Source organism: Apis dorsata, unplaced genomic scaffold, assembly GCF_000469605.1.
Source record: "Apis dorsata unplaced genomic scaffold, Apis dorsata 1.3 scaffold_397, whole genome shotgun sequence".
NCBI classification, from domain to species: domain Eukaryota; kingdom Metazoa; phylum Arthropoda; class Insecta; order Hymenoptera; family Apidae; genus Apis; species Apis dorsata.
The window spans coordinates 719,888-732,150 of record NW_006263656.1 but is presented as its reverse complement, the minus strand read 5'-3'; the positions used below and the strand labels follow the sequence as shown (position 1 = coordinate 732,150).

The 12,263-nt window shown below is 30.4% G+C and overlaps 3 protein-coding genes across 3 annotated transcripts in view; 2 read left to right on the top strand and 1 right to left on the bottom strand.

Annotated features, from left to right (window-relative positions):
• Window positions 1-12,263, bottom strand: part of LOC102671585 (adenylosuccinate lyase) — a 28,081-nt gene that overhangs the window by 8,826 nt on the left and 6,992 nt on the right. The gene's annotated exons all lie outside the window — the stretch shown is intronic.
• LOC102671036 lies at window positions 3,733-7,871 on the top strand. The gene is made up of 4 exons (XM_006619168.2): window positions 3,733-4,157; window positions 4,691-4,900; window positions 5,198-5,383; window positions 7,205-7,871. The coding sequence occupies exons 2-4, from the start codon at window positions 4,808-4,810 to the stop codon at window positions 7,433-7,435; spliced, it is 510 nt and encodes a 169-aa protein (XP_006619231.1). The 5' UTR covers window positions 3,733-4,157; window positions 4,691-4,807; the 3' UTR covers window positions 7,436-7,871.
• LOC102671179 overlaps window positions 9,486-12,263 on the top strand; it is a 5,939-nt gene continuing 3,161 nt past the window's right edge. The window contains exons 1-5 of the mRNA XM_031512207.1: window positions 9,486-9,654; window positions 10,027-10,339; window positions 10,700-10,922; window positions 11,485-11,651; window positions 11,823-11,959. Of these exons, the coding sequence (XP_031368067.1) occupies window positions 10,737-10,922; window positions 11,485-11,651; window positions 11,823-11,959 (490 nt within the window). The 5' untranslated portion in view covers window positions 9,486-9,654; window positions 10,027-10,339; window positions 10,700-10,736. The remainder of the gene's footprint in view (window positions 9,655-10,026; window positions 10,340-10,699; window positions 10,923-11,484; window positions 11,652-11,822; window positions 11,960-12,263) is intronic.

Sequence of the window (12,263 nt, the reverse complement as noted above, 5' to 3'; positions counted from 1 at the left end):
AAAAAACAGATCGAGTAAAAAGTTTCTTCTATAAAAAAAAAAAAAAAAAAAATGCACGATTATAAACAGGAAATATGTTTCGTTGTAATTGGAGGGATGGGATGTATAATATGTGGCACGTATCAGCTTCTCAAATGGGTCAACTGGATAATTGGTATTCTTCATGAGGAGCATAATGAAGATTACAAGTGCGTATAACCAAATTTTTTTCACATTCTATAATATAATAATAATGATATAAAATTTAATCCAACAAGAATGCAATTCGTACGAGGAATAGAGGATAAGCAAAAATTGTCCACCTGACTTTATATTTCCAGCATATCGGAATTCATATTGGCCCTGATCTTCTTGTTCCAATTCGCCAGCTCCTGCGCTATATTGGTTCATCGTGCTGTAGAAATGCGCGAATACATGGATCGAACGTTTTCATAATGCTTGGAAACAGGGAGGAGGATGGGGGAGGAAGGGGGAGGAGGGAGAAGAGGAAGAATATATATTCTTTGAAAATACATATCGACGAAATTTTGTTTCGAATCGCTTAAAAAAAAAAAAAAAAGAAAAGAAAAGAAAAAAAAATGATTTGTAAATATATTTTTATTTCGAGAAATATTGGGATATTTGTGAGAATGTTAGAGAAGAATATAAGAGCGAGAATGAGACGTGATGAAACTCAAATCAAATTCTCTGAGGATGAAAACACGAATTCAAGAATTCGAGAAATTATGGGAATCGGGAGAGAGGGCGAAGAAGGCGAGTGAGTCAATGGACAAGGCGAACACATCGAAGTAAGAAAGGATTGGAAATGATGGTCATCATCAATTAATCTACTTGACCCCTAATTATCGTGGATGAGCGGTACAACCATCGGTACACCCACGATCCGGATACATAATCGCGTTAATTAGGAATGCTGCTTGTAATTCAACTTCACAGGGCGCGACTCGACGTTAATAAAAATAAATTGGGGAGAAACGGGGAGAGAAAGAGAAAGAAAGAAAGAGAGAGAGAGAGAGAGAAAGGGAACGATGACACGGAAAAGAAAATAAGAAATCGATGTAATAAGCATATTAATTTTCTATACAATAATAAAAATTATCGTTTTTTGAGAATTATATATATTTTATTCTCGAGATTCGAGAATTTATTTATTTATTTATTTTTTTAGAAGAATATTATGGTAAATTTAGAAATTTTTATTATCTCTGTAAATAAAGATTTAATTCGTCCTTTTATTTTTAGTTCTGGAGAATTTTACACAAATTAATTTTGTTAACTCTTGGATTGTGACATAAATTTGTTTCCTTTAAAAAAATTCGTGGAATTGGATTTTTTTTATTATTGTTTCAAAGCGTAATTTTTTAAAGTGGAAAAGTTTAATAATAATTCAAGATCGATAGAAGGATTGCATAATCGAATCCAATGAAGACCAGGCCGCACCTACTGACCTAGTGAACACGTAATTTTTTAGCACGCACAATTGTGCATGTATGTACTTGTCAATGTATGAAAATATTTGCGCATACATAAGTGATTGTGTTCAGATGCGTTACGTCGCATACGTATAGTGCAGTATAGTTTTTCTGTAATAGGAGTAGCTAAAACTGTATTGCGCAATTAGAAAATAATCTGTTGTCAGTGTAAGTTAAGTTTAGTTCGAATCGTTCGCGATAATGCAATATATTTTTGAGTTTATTAATTTTTTAAGTTGAATGCAAAATTTTTATTTTTCGTATATTTATTTTAATATATGTTTTTTTCGTTCGTTAAATCGTAATTCGTCTTACAAATTCACGCTTGATATTCGATGTAACGAAATTTCATTTCTGTTATTGACTTGACTGATTCATTTCATATTTAAAAAAAAGTTGGCAATTTATCCCTATCTCGTTTCAATATTCACACAAACCCGTTTACTGTGTCACGGTCGTGATCTTATAACTTTCTATAAGTAGTTTTTAGTCGGTAGTTAAACATGGAACGTACTAATTTATAATTTCCTTTACACAGAAATCAAATTATTCCTCTTCTTCTATTCTACGTACGTTCCAATTAAATTACTATGTAAGGGAAGAAGAACTTTCAAAGTATGTTACAAAAACACTTGGAAATTCACAAATGGAAAATTTCTTTTACCTATTTTTACCTATATTTTCTACTATTTACAATAGAACAATTTCAAAATCAATGGAATCCATTTCTCCATTCGATTATTACAATATCCAATTATTCTCTATCAAAAATTAATTCTCAATCTCTCTAAACGGAACAAACCGTTTAATAATCGATACCAGCTCTCCTCTAATTTATTCAAGAAAAGTATATTTGTTGTATCGACATGTAATACGATACATACGTATGAAATGGAGAAAAAAGGAGTCGTAGAGAAATTATTTCGCAATATTGCTCAACGTAAGTAATACGATTCGAGCCACGAATCGATTTAAAGATCGATTTTTCAGGGGGAGAGCGTTCCTTTTCGCCGATCCTTTTATTCCAACCATTTCTCGACCCGCCCTCGATCGTGTATTTTTCGTTCATGCGTGTTTAATCGGTCTGCCCGCAAGGTTTTTGCACGTGTACACATCCGCAATACACACAAGTCCAAGCAAAATTATACACCGTGAGTCATGTGATGTGCAGCATGCAACGATGCATACCTTCCAACAACACGTGCTCGCGAATTAAATCTCGCAGTTACCTTGCCCTTCGTCACAGACTCCGATTACTGAAGACCATTTTTTTTTTCCCCTCCCCTTTTTCCTTTTTTCGCAATTCTGAGCTTCAAGACGTTATTCCGTGTTGGATTCTTCTTAAATGATTGAGAAGAAAAAGAAAGAGAGAAACGAGTATGCGGATATATCGTCGAAAGAAGGATAAATTTTATTTTGTCAATATTTTGTAAATGATATCAGAATTTTGATCGAAGAGTCTTAATTTATCGACTTATATATTCCATTGGATTCTTTTTAAATGATCGAGAAGAAAAAGAGAGAGAGAGACGAGTATGCGGATATATCGTCGAAAGAAGGATAAATTTTATTTTGTCAATATTTTGTAAATGATATCAGAATTTTGATCGAAGAGCCTTAATTTATCAATTTATATCGTAATTTCGAAGACTTAATTTTGAATAATATCGAACAGAACTTTTCATCTATTGCGCAATCACACAATTAAACAATTACACATTGTTTTCGCAACACTCGTTTCCCCCATTTAAGTGTTCAAACACTTATAATTGATCATTTGTATCTAATTATCAGTATCTCGATTCGTGCTCGAAATTATTTTACAAAAATTTACCGACTTCGTTCTCTGCGCCCCCCGGAATAAAAGGAATTTCGTAATTCACAAAGAGGCAACTCTCCTCGACCAATTTAACCCAGAAAAAGAAGCCTCGCCCACCATCCAATTATTCTCTCCTCCTCGACATGATGTTCCACCGTAAAACCACAACAACAAACTAACGCATTGTACCCTCGATCAGACTCGATAAATTCTCTTTCCTCGAAGTAGGGAGAGCGAGAAATCCGTCGTTACGCAAGAAACGCGCAGTTTTCCTCGGGAAATTGAAAGAAAAAGAGTTTCCTTTGTCGGAAGAGAAAAAAGGGAAGCGAAAGTGGAGAGAGAAGGAGAGAGGGAGGGAATAGCGAACGATCCGCGTCGATTAGACGTGTTTTTAGGGAGTAAAGTGGATAGTTTTTCGCTAAATTGCACACCAGTGACACGATAGGCAGACACACGATGAACAAAGTCGGCAAACCGCCTGCGCAACTCGTAACTACGTACGCCGTAGACCCGCGTTGTTGTGTCACGGTTGGCGTTCCAGTTTAACTTCGTCCGCCACACGGTGTGCAACTCCGTGTTTCTCCTCCACATTTGGACGACCATCCGCATTTGTTACTTGTGCCAATTGCGAGGTATCGATAGAGATATCGTAAGTGAAGAAGATTTTCTCTTTCTATCTCTTTCTCGTTCGTGTAACTCGGTTTGACGAGGTTTGACGAGGTTTGAGACGGATTAAAGTAAAATTATCGACGAGGAATCGATTTGGAAAGGAGGAAAATTGAAGGTTGACAAGTTTTTGCATGTGAGGATTGGAAGAGATTTTGAATGATCCACGTGGATGGTGAGGAATCAATTTGTTGAGGAAGGTAAGTTGTTTAATAGATGGAATAATAATAGAAGGATGTTTTTATTTAAATATTGATTTTCGACGAAATTAAAATTAAATTCGTTGGATGGTCGAGTTATTGCAAGTTGGAGTTATATTATTTATTAAAGAATTATTCTTTTTGTTTTAAAACTTTGTTTGAAAAAAATTCTAGGAAAAAGAAATACAATTCTTGCAGTTCGTAGAATATAGTTTGTCATTGAATCACGTTTACTATGATTGCGCAATATTTATGATTCAGAAATTTCAAGAATGTTAATTGCATAGGGGGACATCAACTGCATAAACGATGCATTTGTGTATGTATCGCACAGTGAACGTTTACAAAATACATAATTTTCAGAGATTTGTAAAATATCGCGGAAATATTAAAGATCCGTGTTAAATCTTGTTATTTAAATATCGCATGCAACAATTATCTATACGTAAAATCACTTTCCGTGTCCACGAGGCTTTAATTTTATGCACACAGCACTAATTCAGATGTTAATCGTGTTATTTATCGCTGCTAAGGTTCAATGCGCTTGATGAGACGAGATTAAGATCAAAAGGTGGGAAAAATTGATCGTGGACAAAGACCTGAAATCTTTCAAACTGGGTGACGGAAGAGGAAAACATCGTAGAGTCAGAATGGCAGACGAGAGTCAGCAGGAGAGTCAACCTGCGCGTAAGGAGCGGAAAATTATGAATTACTTGCCATTTTCGCTAAAAATTTTGGAAATCGTAAGTAATGATTGATTAATTAATTAAAAAAAAAATAATAATAAAAAGAAATTAAAAATTAAGTGCGAAAGAATTATGCAAATGTGACAATGAAATTTATTGTACGCTTTTCCTTAAAAAGAAATTGGAACCTGACCTGTTAAATTGATAATGAATTGATCAAGCTAAGAAATAAGAATTTCGAAAAGTAATATTTTTTTTAAAATTTATCAAATAAATTTAATAAAAAATATTTGATTTTAATTAATTTTGATTATAATCTTTGATTTAAATTTGCAAATTTTCTTTGTTCGACAGATACTAGCTGTGTTCTCGATCGGATTAATCGTGGATCCATTGAATTCGTTCCAAAAACTTTCGCTCAGATTACAATTCAAGCTTGACGATGCTGCGATAATTTACATCACTATCGCTGGTTACATCATAATCAACACGCTCTTCATCATTTGCCAAATATTGGGCGATCGAATACCGAAAAGAACGGTAAGTTAATTAATGAGTTTTTAAATTAATGAGAATAATTCAGAAAATATAAAAGATGTTATAAATTAATAGCAAAACTTGCATCTATAATTTTTTCTCAAATTTAAAAAATTTTAAAAAATATGAAAGATAAAAATTATTTAGAAAAATGTTTTATTAGAAAACAGTTTGCATATGCTTTGTCGTGCAATTTTTTATTTCTATGATTAGAAAAAAAATTACGTGACGATGGATAAAGCGTCACAATCAAGGGATCGCGTGACAAAAGGACGAATAATATAGATTCACTTCCTACATTCAGTATTTTAGGCGTAAATCTACTAGCAAGGCCGAAGTTTCCGGCATTCTCTCGAGGAAGAGCACTATTTGCACGAATAGCAATAAATCGTTAGTAGATTAAAGATATTTATCGTTGAATGAAAATTTATTTTATTAATTTATACTTTGGATATTTTATATTTTCTGATTCTGCAATTTTACATAAATTATTTATCCAATAATTGAGTGTCTTTCGTGACTATAGTGTACTTTTCATTTCGAAATGTGTACGGAATTATTTATCACATCGTAACGTGCAAAAAAGAAATTTCTATTTTAGCAAATTGAAACAATCTTTAAATTGAACAAAGATTTTCTTTTAAATTTATTTGTAATAATAAAATTCTCCGATTTTCTAATAATTTCTACTTTAAAAAAGTATCTCTCTAATAATTAAATCCATAATTAATGCCAATTCCTAAGTTTCTAGGAATAAAATATTCATCAAGGATTTTTAATACGAGTTCGTTAAATATTCAAGGTATAAAATGAAGGCTTATTTCTCATGGCTTGTAAATGACATTGAGCCAGCAAGTTAAATAACTGTATCGATTTACATTCCATATTATTTACGAATATTATAATTTTACGGGTCATTAGGAACCGATTAAAGGCTCCTCTCCCCACCACAGTTAATTCCATTTTAATGACTCTGCCATTTAGAAGTTCTATTGTATATTTTTCTCATTCCATTTCAAATTATTGCCATATTAAATTATCGAAATTTTATTAAATAATCTTTATACAATTTAAAAATCGCCATCGTATCGCCACTGTAATCTGCCTTGAGTTAATCGTTTCAAATCTACGCGCTTGTGTTCCGTTCTTGTTCGATTAAAATTCATAACTTATCAACTTCTTATACAGTTTATCGACCACCTACTTTTCGACATTTATGTTCGACAAACGATCGGTGCTCGTAGTATCTGGGACTGGTTGTTTCGAGACACGCGATAATTATTGTCGTTCGTATCACACAGGCGTGATAACGCGAAGAATAATTGCCGTGTTTGAAAGTGAACGACACCGTGGCCTCCTTTTCCATGGTGCAAGGAACTTTTATTTACAAAGAAATTTTTTTTTTTTTTTTAAAGTAACACAGAGACTTAGATTGCATCTAAAAAAAAAGATTTTCAAATGAATCCGTTCTATAGATTTAAAATCGATTTTCACTTGAGATTGTGAAATCATTCATAAAATATAATATTCGTATATTTCTATAATCAATTGTAATAACAGACACACAATTAGTATAATTTTAATTTAATATATGTATTAAAGTTTTAAATATTACTATTAATATTTAAAACTATATTACTATTACTAAATTTTGATATATATTAAAGTTTTAAATATTATATTACTATTAATATTTAAAACTTTAATATATATCAAAATTTGCCTTTTGTATATTTCTATTTCTATTTCTCGATGATTTTCCTTGAAAAATATAAGTAAAAGTGAATCGTTGATCACGTGATCATCGATCTGCTCTGATTGCAGTTAGTAATATTTTCCTCGGTTGGGGCGCTCCTCCACATCGTCGCTGGGAGCGTAATTGTTTATAATTGGAGGAAGATTATCGGCCCTTATTACAACAACAATGAATTCTATCCGAGCAAGCAGTACATGGACATGTTCATATCTGGGGCCGTGTTCACATTTGCAAACGCTGTTGTTTTTATTCTAGAAGTTTTCTTCATCATTAAGTTCTCGTCGAAAGGCACAGAGTGAAAATTTTGAAATGACGAGGAAGAGGAAAATATTTTTGCAAAGATTATATACTTAATGAATAAGTTATTAATAATTCAGAAAGATATGAATATTTAATATTATGTAAATTTTTCGAGAAGGAAGAGATCGAAGAATTATTGTTGTAAGGAATAATGATTAATTTTTGACGACGTTTAATGATTTTAGACGTTTAAAACATCTTTTTAGAATATATATATATATACATATATATAGAAGTATGAATGGTAAGTGTGTAAAATATATCATAGTTGATAGGAGAAATTTTATTTTATCACAATAATTAATGATAATAAGTACTTTCGGAGAATGGTAGTTGCAAGAAATTATGGAATAAGGAAGAGAATCGAAGAAAGATAATTTTCCACCAAATGTGTTCTACATGATACATTGAAAAATAATATGAAGAAAAAAAAAATGATGTACACCGAAATACAGTCTAAAAATAATTCACAAGCCAAATAATATTTAAAGATTAATAATTTTAAGATTAAATTGTAAGTCCTGATTCCGTCCAATTTTTAAAATAAGCACATAGGTTAAGTAATACTTGATTAGATATAAGTTAGACATAGAAATTTATAGAAAATGTACAAATAAAGTAACAAATGAATTGTACTTTGTAGAAAATTAGATTTTATGAAACATAGCTTTAAATGATTAGGATATTATAATATTTTGGATTGATAATAGAATTTTTCATAGTTGGTATACTTTGATCATCAATTTTTTAGAAATATAGTAAATTTAGTAATAGAGAAAACTAATATCCAAAGATTTTCTACGTATACAAAATATTATTATATATTTTTTAAGGAAGCTAATAAAAATTCCACCGAAAAAAAAAAATAAAAAAAATACGAATAAAAATATTAAATATTACTTATATTCTTACTTAATCCAAAGTTTGTATGATTAGTGTAGAATTATGTATAATAATATTATATATTTCTTATTCTCATTATACATTTTATATATGCAACAAACCTCAGAATTGCCATGAATATTCTTAGATAATTAGTATATATAGAGTATATATAGAGAGTTATAGTTTTTATACTTGATAATTATTATTAATTAAAAATAAGATCAAAAAATTAAAATTTGCCTTTATAAATATTTATCGATTTATAGATCTATTAGATTTAATAAAAATGAACGTCTCTTTATCAAAATATATTCCGTCCAATTATTTACAATAATGAAAGATTTCCATGCAATCTTTCCTATTAATATTTCGAAATTTTTGTAATATAATTTTGTAAGTGAAATGTAAAGTTATATCAATAAAGAGTGTTAAAATATACATGTAATTCATACTGTATAATATATATACGAAACAATGGAAGAATAATAGAAATATTTTATCGATTAATTTTATTAATCATGCATCGTCGTATAATTTGTGAAATTTATTGCAAAAGAAAAAATATTTCAATCAAATTCCTTTTTTTTTTCTTCTTTCATCTTTTCAACTTATCAATCGATCAAGGAACCAACTTAACTTAATACATATGAACATAACTCACAATCTGAACATAACTCTTCTTCTGTATAACACGATCTCAGAAGAAAATTGCAAATCTATCGATACATCGTGATGCATCGATATAACAATAAACAAATAAATTGAAATACACGTGAAATATGTAGTGAAGGAATAATAAAGGTTCATTCGATGACAGAAAGCTGATAAAACTTTATAAAACCAAATGATAATGAACTCGAGAAATCCAAGAAGAGGTAAAATTATCTTTCATTACCCTTCCTCCTAATTTTTATTATTTCCTTTCAAAAATAACGAACATTTTTTTTTTTATAGAAGTTTATAAAATATCTCAAAGGAATAAAAAGAGTCAAAAAATCAGCAAATGTGTACAATTAGTAATAAAACCACTCAGAATTATTCAATTTGTGAGTATCAGTTGGAAAGGAAAAATAAATAAAATAAAAATTAATTCGATGCATAACACAATACGTTATCTCAATATAATTAAAAATTAAACGAAATAAATGTATGTGTTGATTAGCTAGCGGTACTGCTGATGTTTTCATTTGTCGTTTATGCGACAATGTTATTTGAGACCGATTTACCATCCTTAATATATATTTTACTCCTCGTCCTGTCTGGAGCCTACCTTATCGCGTTATCGATTGATCTAATTAGCCAATTCGGAGGAGGAGAATTGGGCGGGATACCGGTAAACATTTGCGCGAACAAATTTTCTCATAAGTTGAAAAATCAATTTAAATTTTCATCTTTATGTGAAAATATCACTGTATATTGCGGATATTTATGAAAATTCATATTTTCTCGTTACATTATGATAAAGAATGTATGTATATATGTATAAAGAGATCGTGCAAAAGATTTTTAATTGATAATAGTAATCGATTTTTAATATCTCTTTTTCAATATCGTCCAGGATTAAATATTGAATTAAAAATAGGAAAGAATCATTTCAAGATACTTGTGCATATCTTCTCTGTTTCATAAATATTCGCAGATAAAAAAATGCATATGCAACGCGACAAAGTATAAAATTTTCGAAGAACGAATATCTTTATTGCAGATGTTTCTGTTCACGTTACTGGGCACGATATTATTTGCCATAACTGGAATTCTCTTGTTACTTTTTAAGCTTACTCCGTGGTACATATTAACGATAGCGTGTCTTTCGCTTTTCATGTTCATTCTCTTTGTGATCCAATTAGCACTGATACTGATGTAAGTTTTTCACGTTTAATATTGAAATTATAAAATTTCCAACGCGATATCTTCCTTTGGTTCTTCCTTCCAGATTTTGGAAACGTAGCTGTAATATCTGCCACCAATGTTACACGAAGAAACCATATCTGAAAGAAATGTGCTCCCCCCTATGCGAGGTAAGTGTGAACGAGAACAATTTTCAAAGAATTTTATTTTTACCAGAATTTGTGTAAACTTTAAAAATACTTATCATCTTTCATCATGAGAAATCAGACTTTTACGTGGTAAAATGTATTAATATTCATGTGCAACGTATATTGTTCGTAATATGGTGTAAGTATGTAAATATAAATACATTTTAAATAATTAAAAAATGTAATATTTCACTCGATAAAAAAGAAAGATAATAACAATAATATAATAGCATTTAATATAAATAATCATTCATCGATCAATTTTTACAATTATATTCTATTATTTATAATGTAACTAGTTCGAAGTAATCTATGTTCCTGGAGTGTCGCGTTTCTTTTAAGGTGTATCTCTACAATCTAGACGGTCAAACATGACCTAATGACCAGCGTGAGCCAGATCAAATTATACGACGACGGCGAAGAGGTTGATCACAGTTTTAGAAAAATTGCACAGGGATACCGGCGACAATACATCGATTGTTCAACGAGCGCTCAGAAATTATGCCACGTGGATGCTGCCGACATTCAAACGGATCATTATCCGATAGCGACAGCAGAGAATCAGGTAAAAATGGAAATGAGCAATATGTATATTTATACCAAAGCGTTTCCAAGTCGTTGCAGACTAATTGTTCGAACTAATTTCTTTAAGTTTTCTCCAGTTGCCAAGAAATGGAGCTTTTTTTTTTTATTACAGATAAGAAAAGACACTTGTTCGTCCCACATTTTATCTTATTGAAAATTGAAATGTAACATTTATATTTTTATATAAAAGTGGATTACACTTTAAAATTTATCTTTGAAATTATATTAATATTCTTTGTAATATTCAAAATCTAGATACTGGATATTGGATAATTTTGTCAAATATTATTTAAGATAGATTGAAATTAAAATTGAGTTTCTGAATGTTGAACAGTGAGAAAATAATGGAAATATATAAAATTAAATAACTGAATTTTGATTTTACACAATTAAAAAGACATTAATCCCTGCTCTCATTTTAAAAAACATTTCCTCTTAATATCCAGAAAATAAAAAAAAAAAAAGGCAACAAAACTTACGTAGAAATGTAAATATTCTTTCATCGATCTACTTTATTTTAATTCGATAAATTGTGTGATCAGACTCTTCAAGAAATGAAAGAGATAAACGTGCAAACATTGAGCAAGTGTGAGCTATGCCATCAACAGATACAATTTTCCTCAAGTTCCTCAGCTTTGGTCAAGAATCAATTTCAATGCGCAACTTGTCCCGCGTTTATACAGCTTTTTAAAGGAATGTCTTGTTCAAAGTTAGTTGAGTTAATTGTTTCATTTCTTTTTTTAATCACACATTTTTATTTAAATTTTCTTTTTTTTAAGATTATTTCGAAAAATCCGAAAATTGACGATTCCTGATTGTTGAATGTTAAAATTATTTCTTCTCTCTATGAAATAAATATTTTATTCGCAATCGGTTGTAGATGTGCTACAGGTATGATGCAGATGCCACGACAGAACCGGCAACAACAGACACAGCAAGCGAAATTGGACAAGGAAATGATGAAGGGAAGGAATTCACAATTTATGAAGAGAAAGATTTCCGGCGAAATGTTGACGAGTGAGAAAGCTCGTAAACTCGATCAGGTTGCGAATTTAGGGGTTCAGTTTTAATTCGAGAGAGTGATTTCCTCTTACAATATCAATTAATATCATTGTAATATACATTTTTATCTTTCGATGTTAATAAAATATTTAAAGAGATGTGGCAAATATACTAATAAAACTTGTAGACAAAAATGATTATTTCTTCGATATAAAAAAAAAAAAAAAATGAACGAATGAAGGAGACATTCATCATCAATTGACGTATCAATGTATAAAAAAAATCGAGCACATCGAGATTATTTATCGAATTAAAAATA

Bases quoted from the DNA above. Each gene is read 5' to 3' on its own strand.
- LOC102671036 (XM_006619168.2), top strand. From the start codon at position 4,808: ATGGCAGACGAGAGTCAGCAGGAGAGTCAACCTGCGCGTAAGGAGCGG. The intron at 4,901-5,197 runs GTAAGTAATGAT...TTTGTTCGACAG, and splicing joins CGCTAAAAATTTTGGAAATC to ATACTAGCTGTGTTCTCGAT. The intron at 5,384-7,204 runs GTAAGTTAATTA...CTCTGATTGCAG, and splicing joins ATCGAATACCGAAAAGAACG to TTAGTAATATTTTCCTCGGT.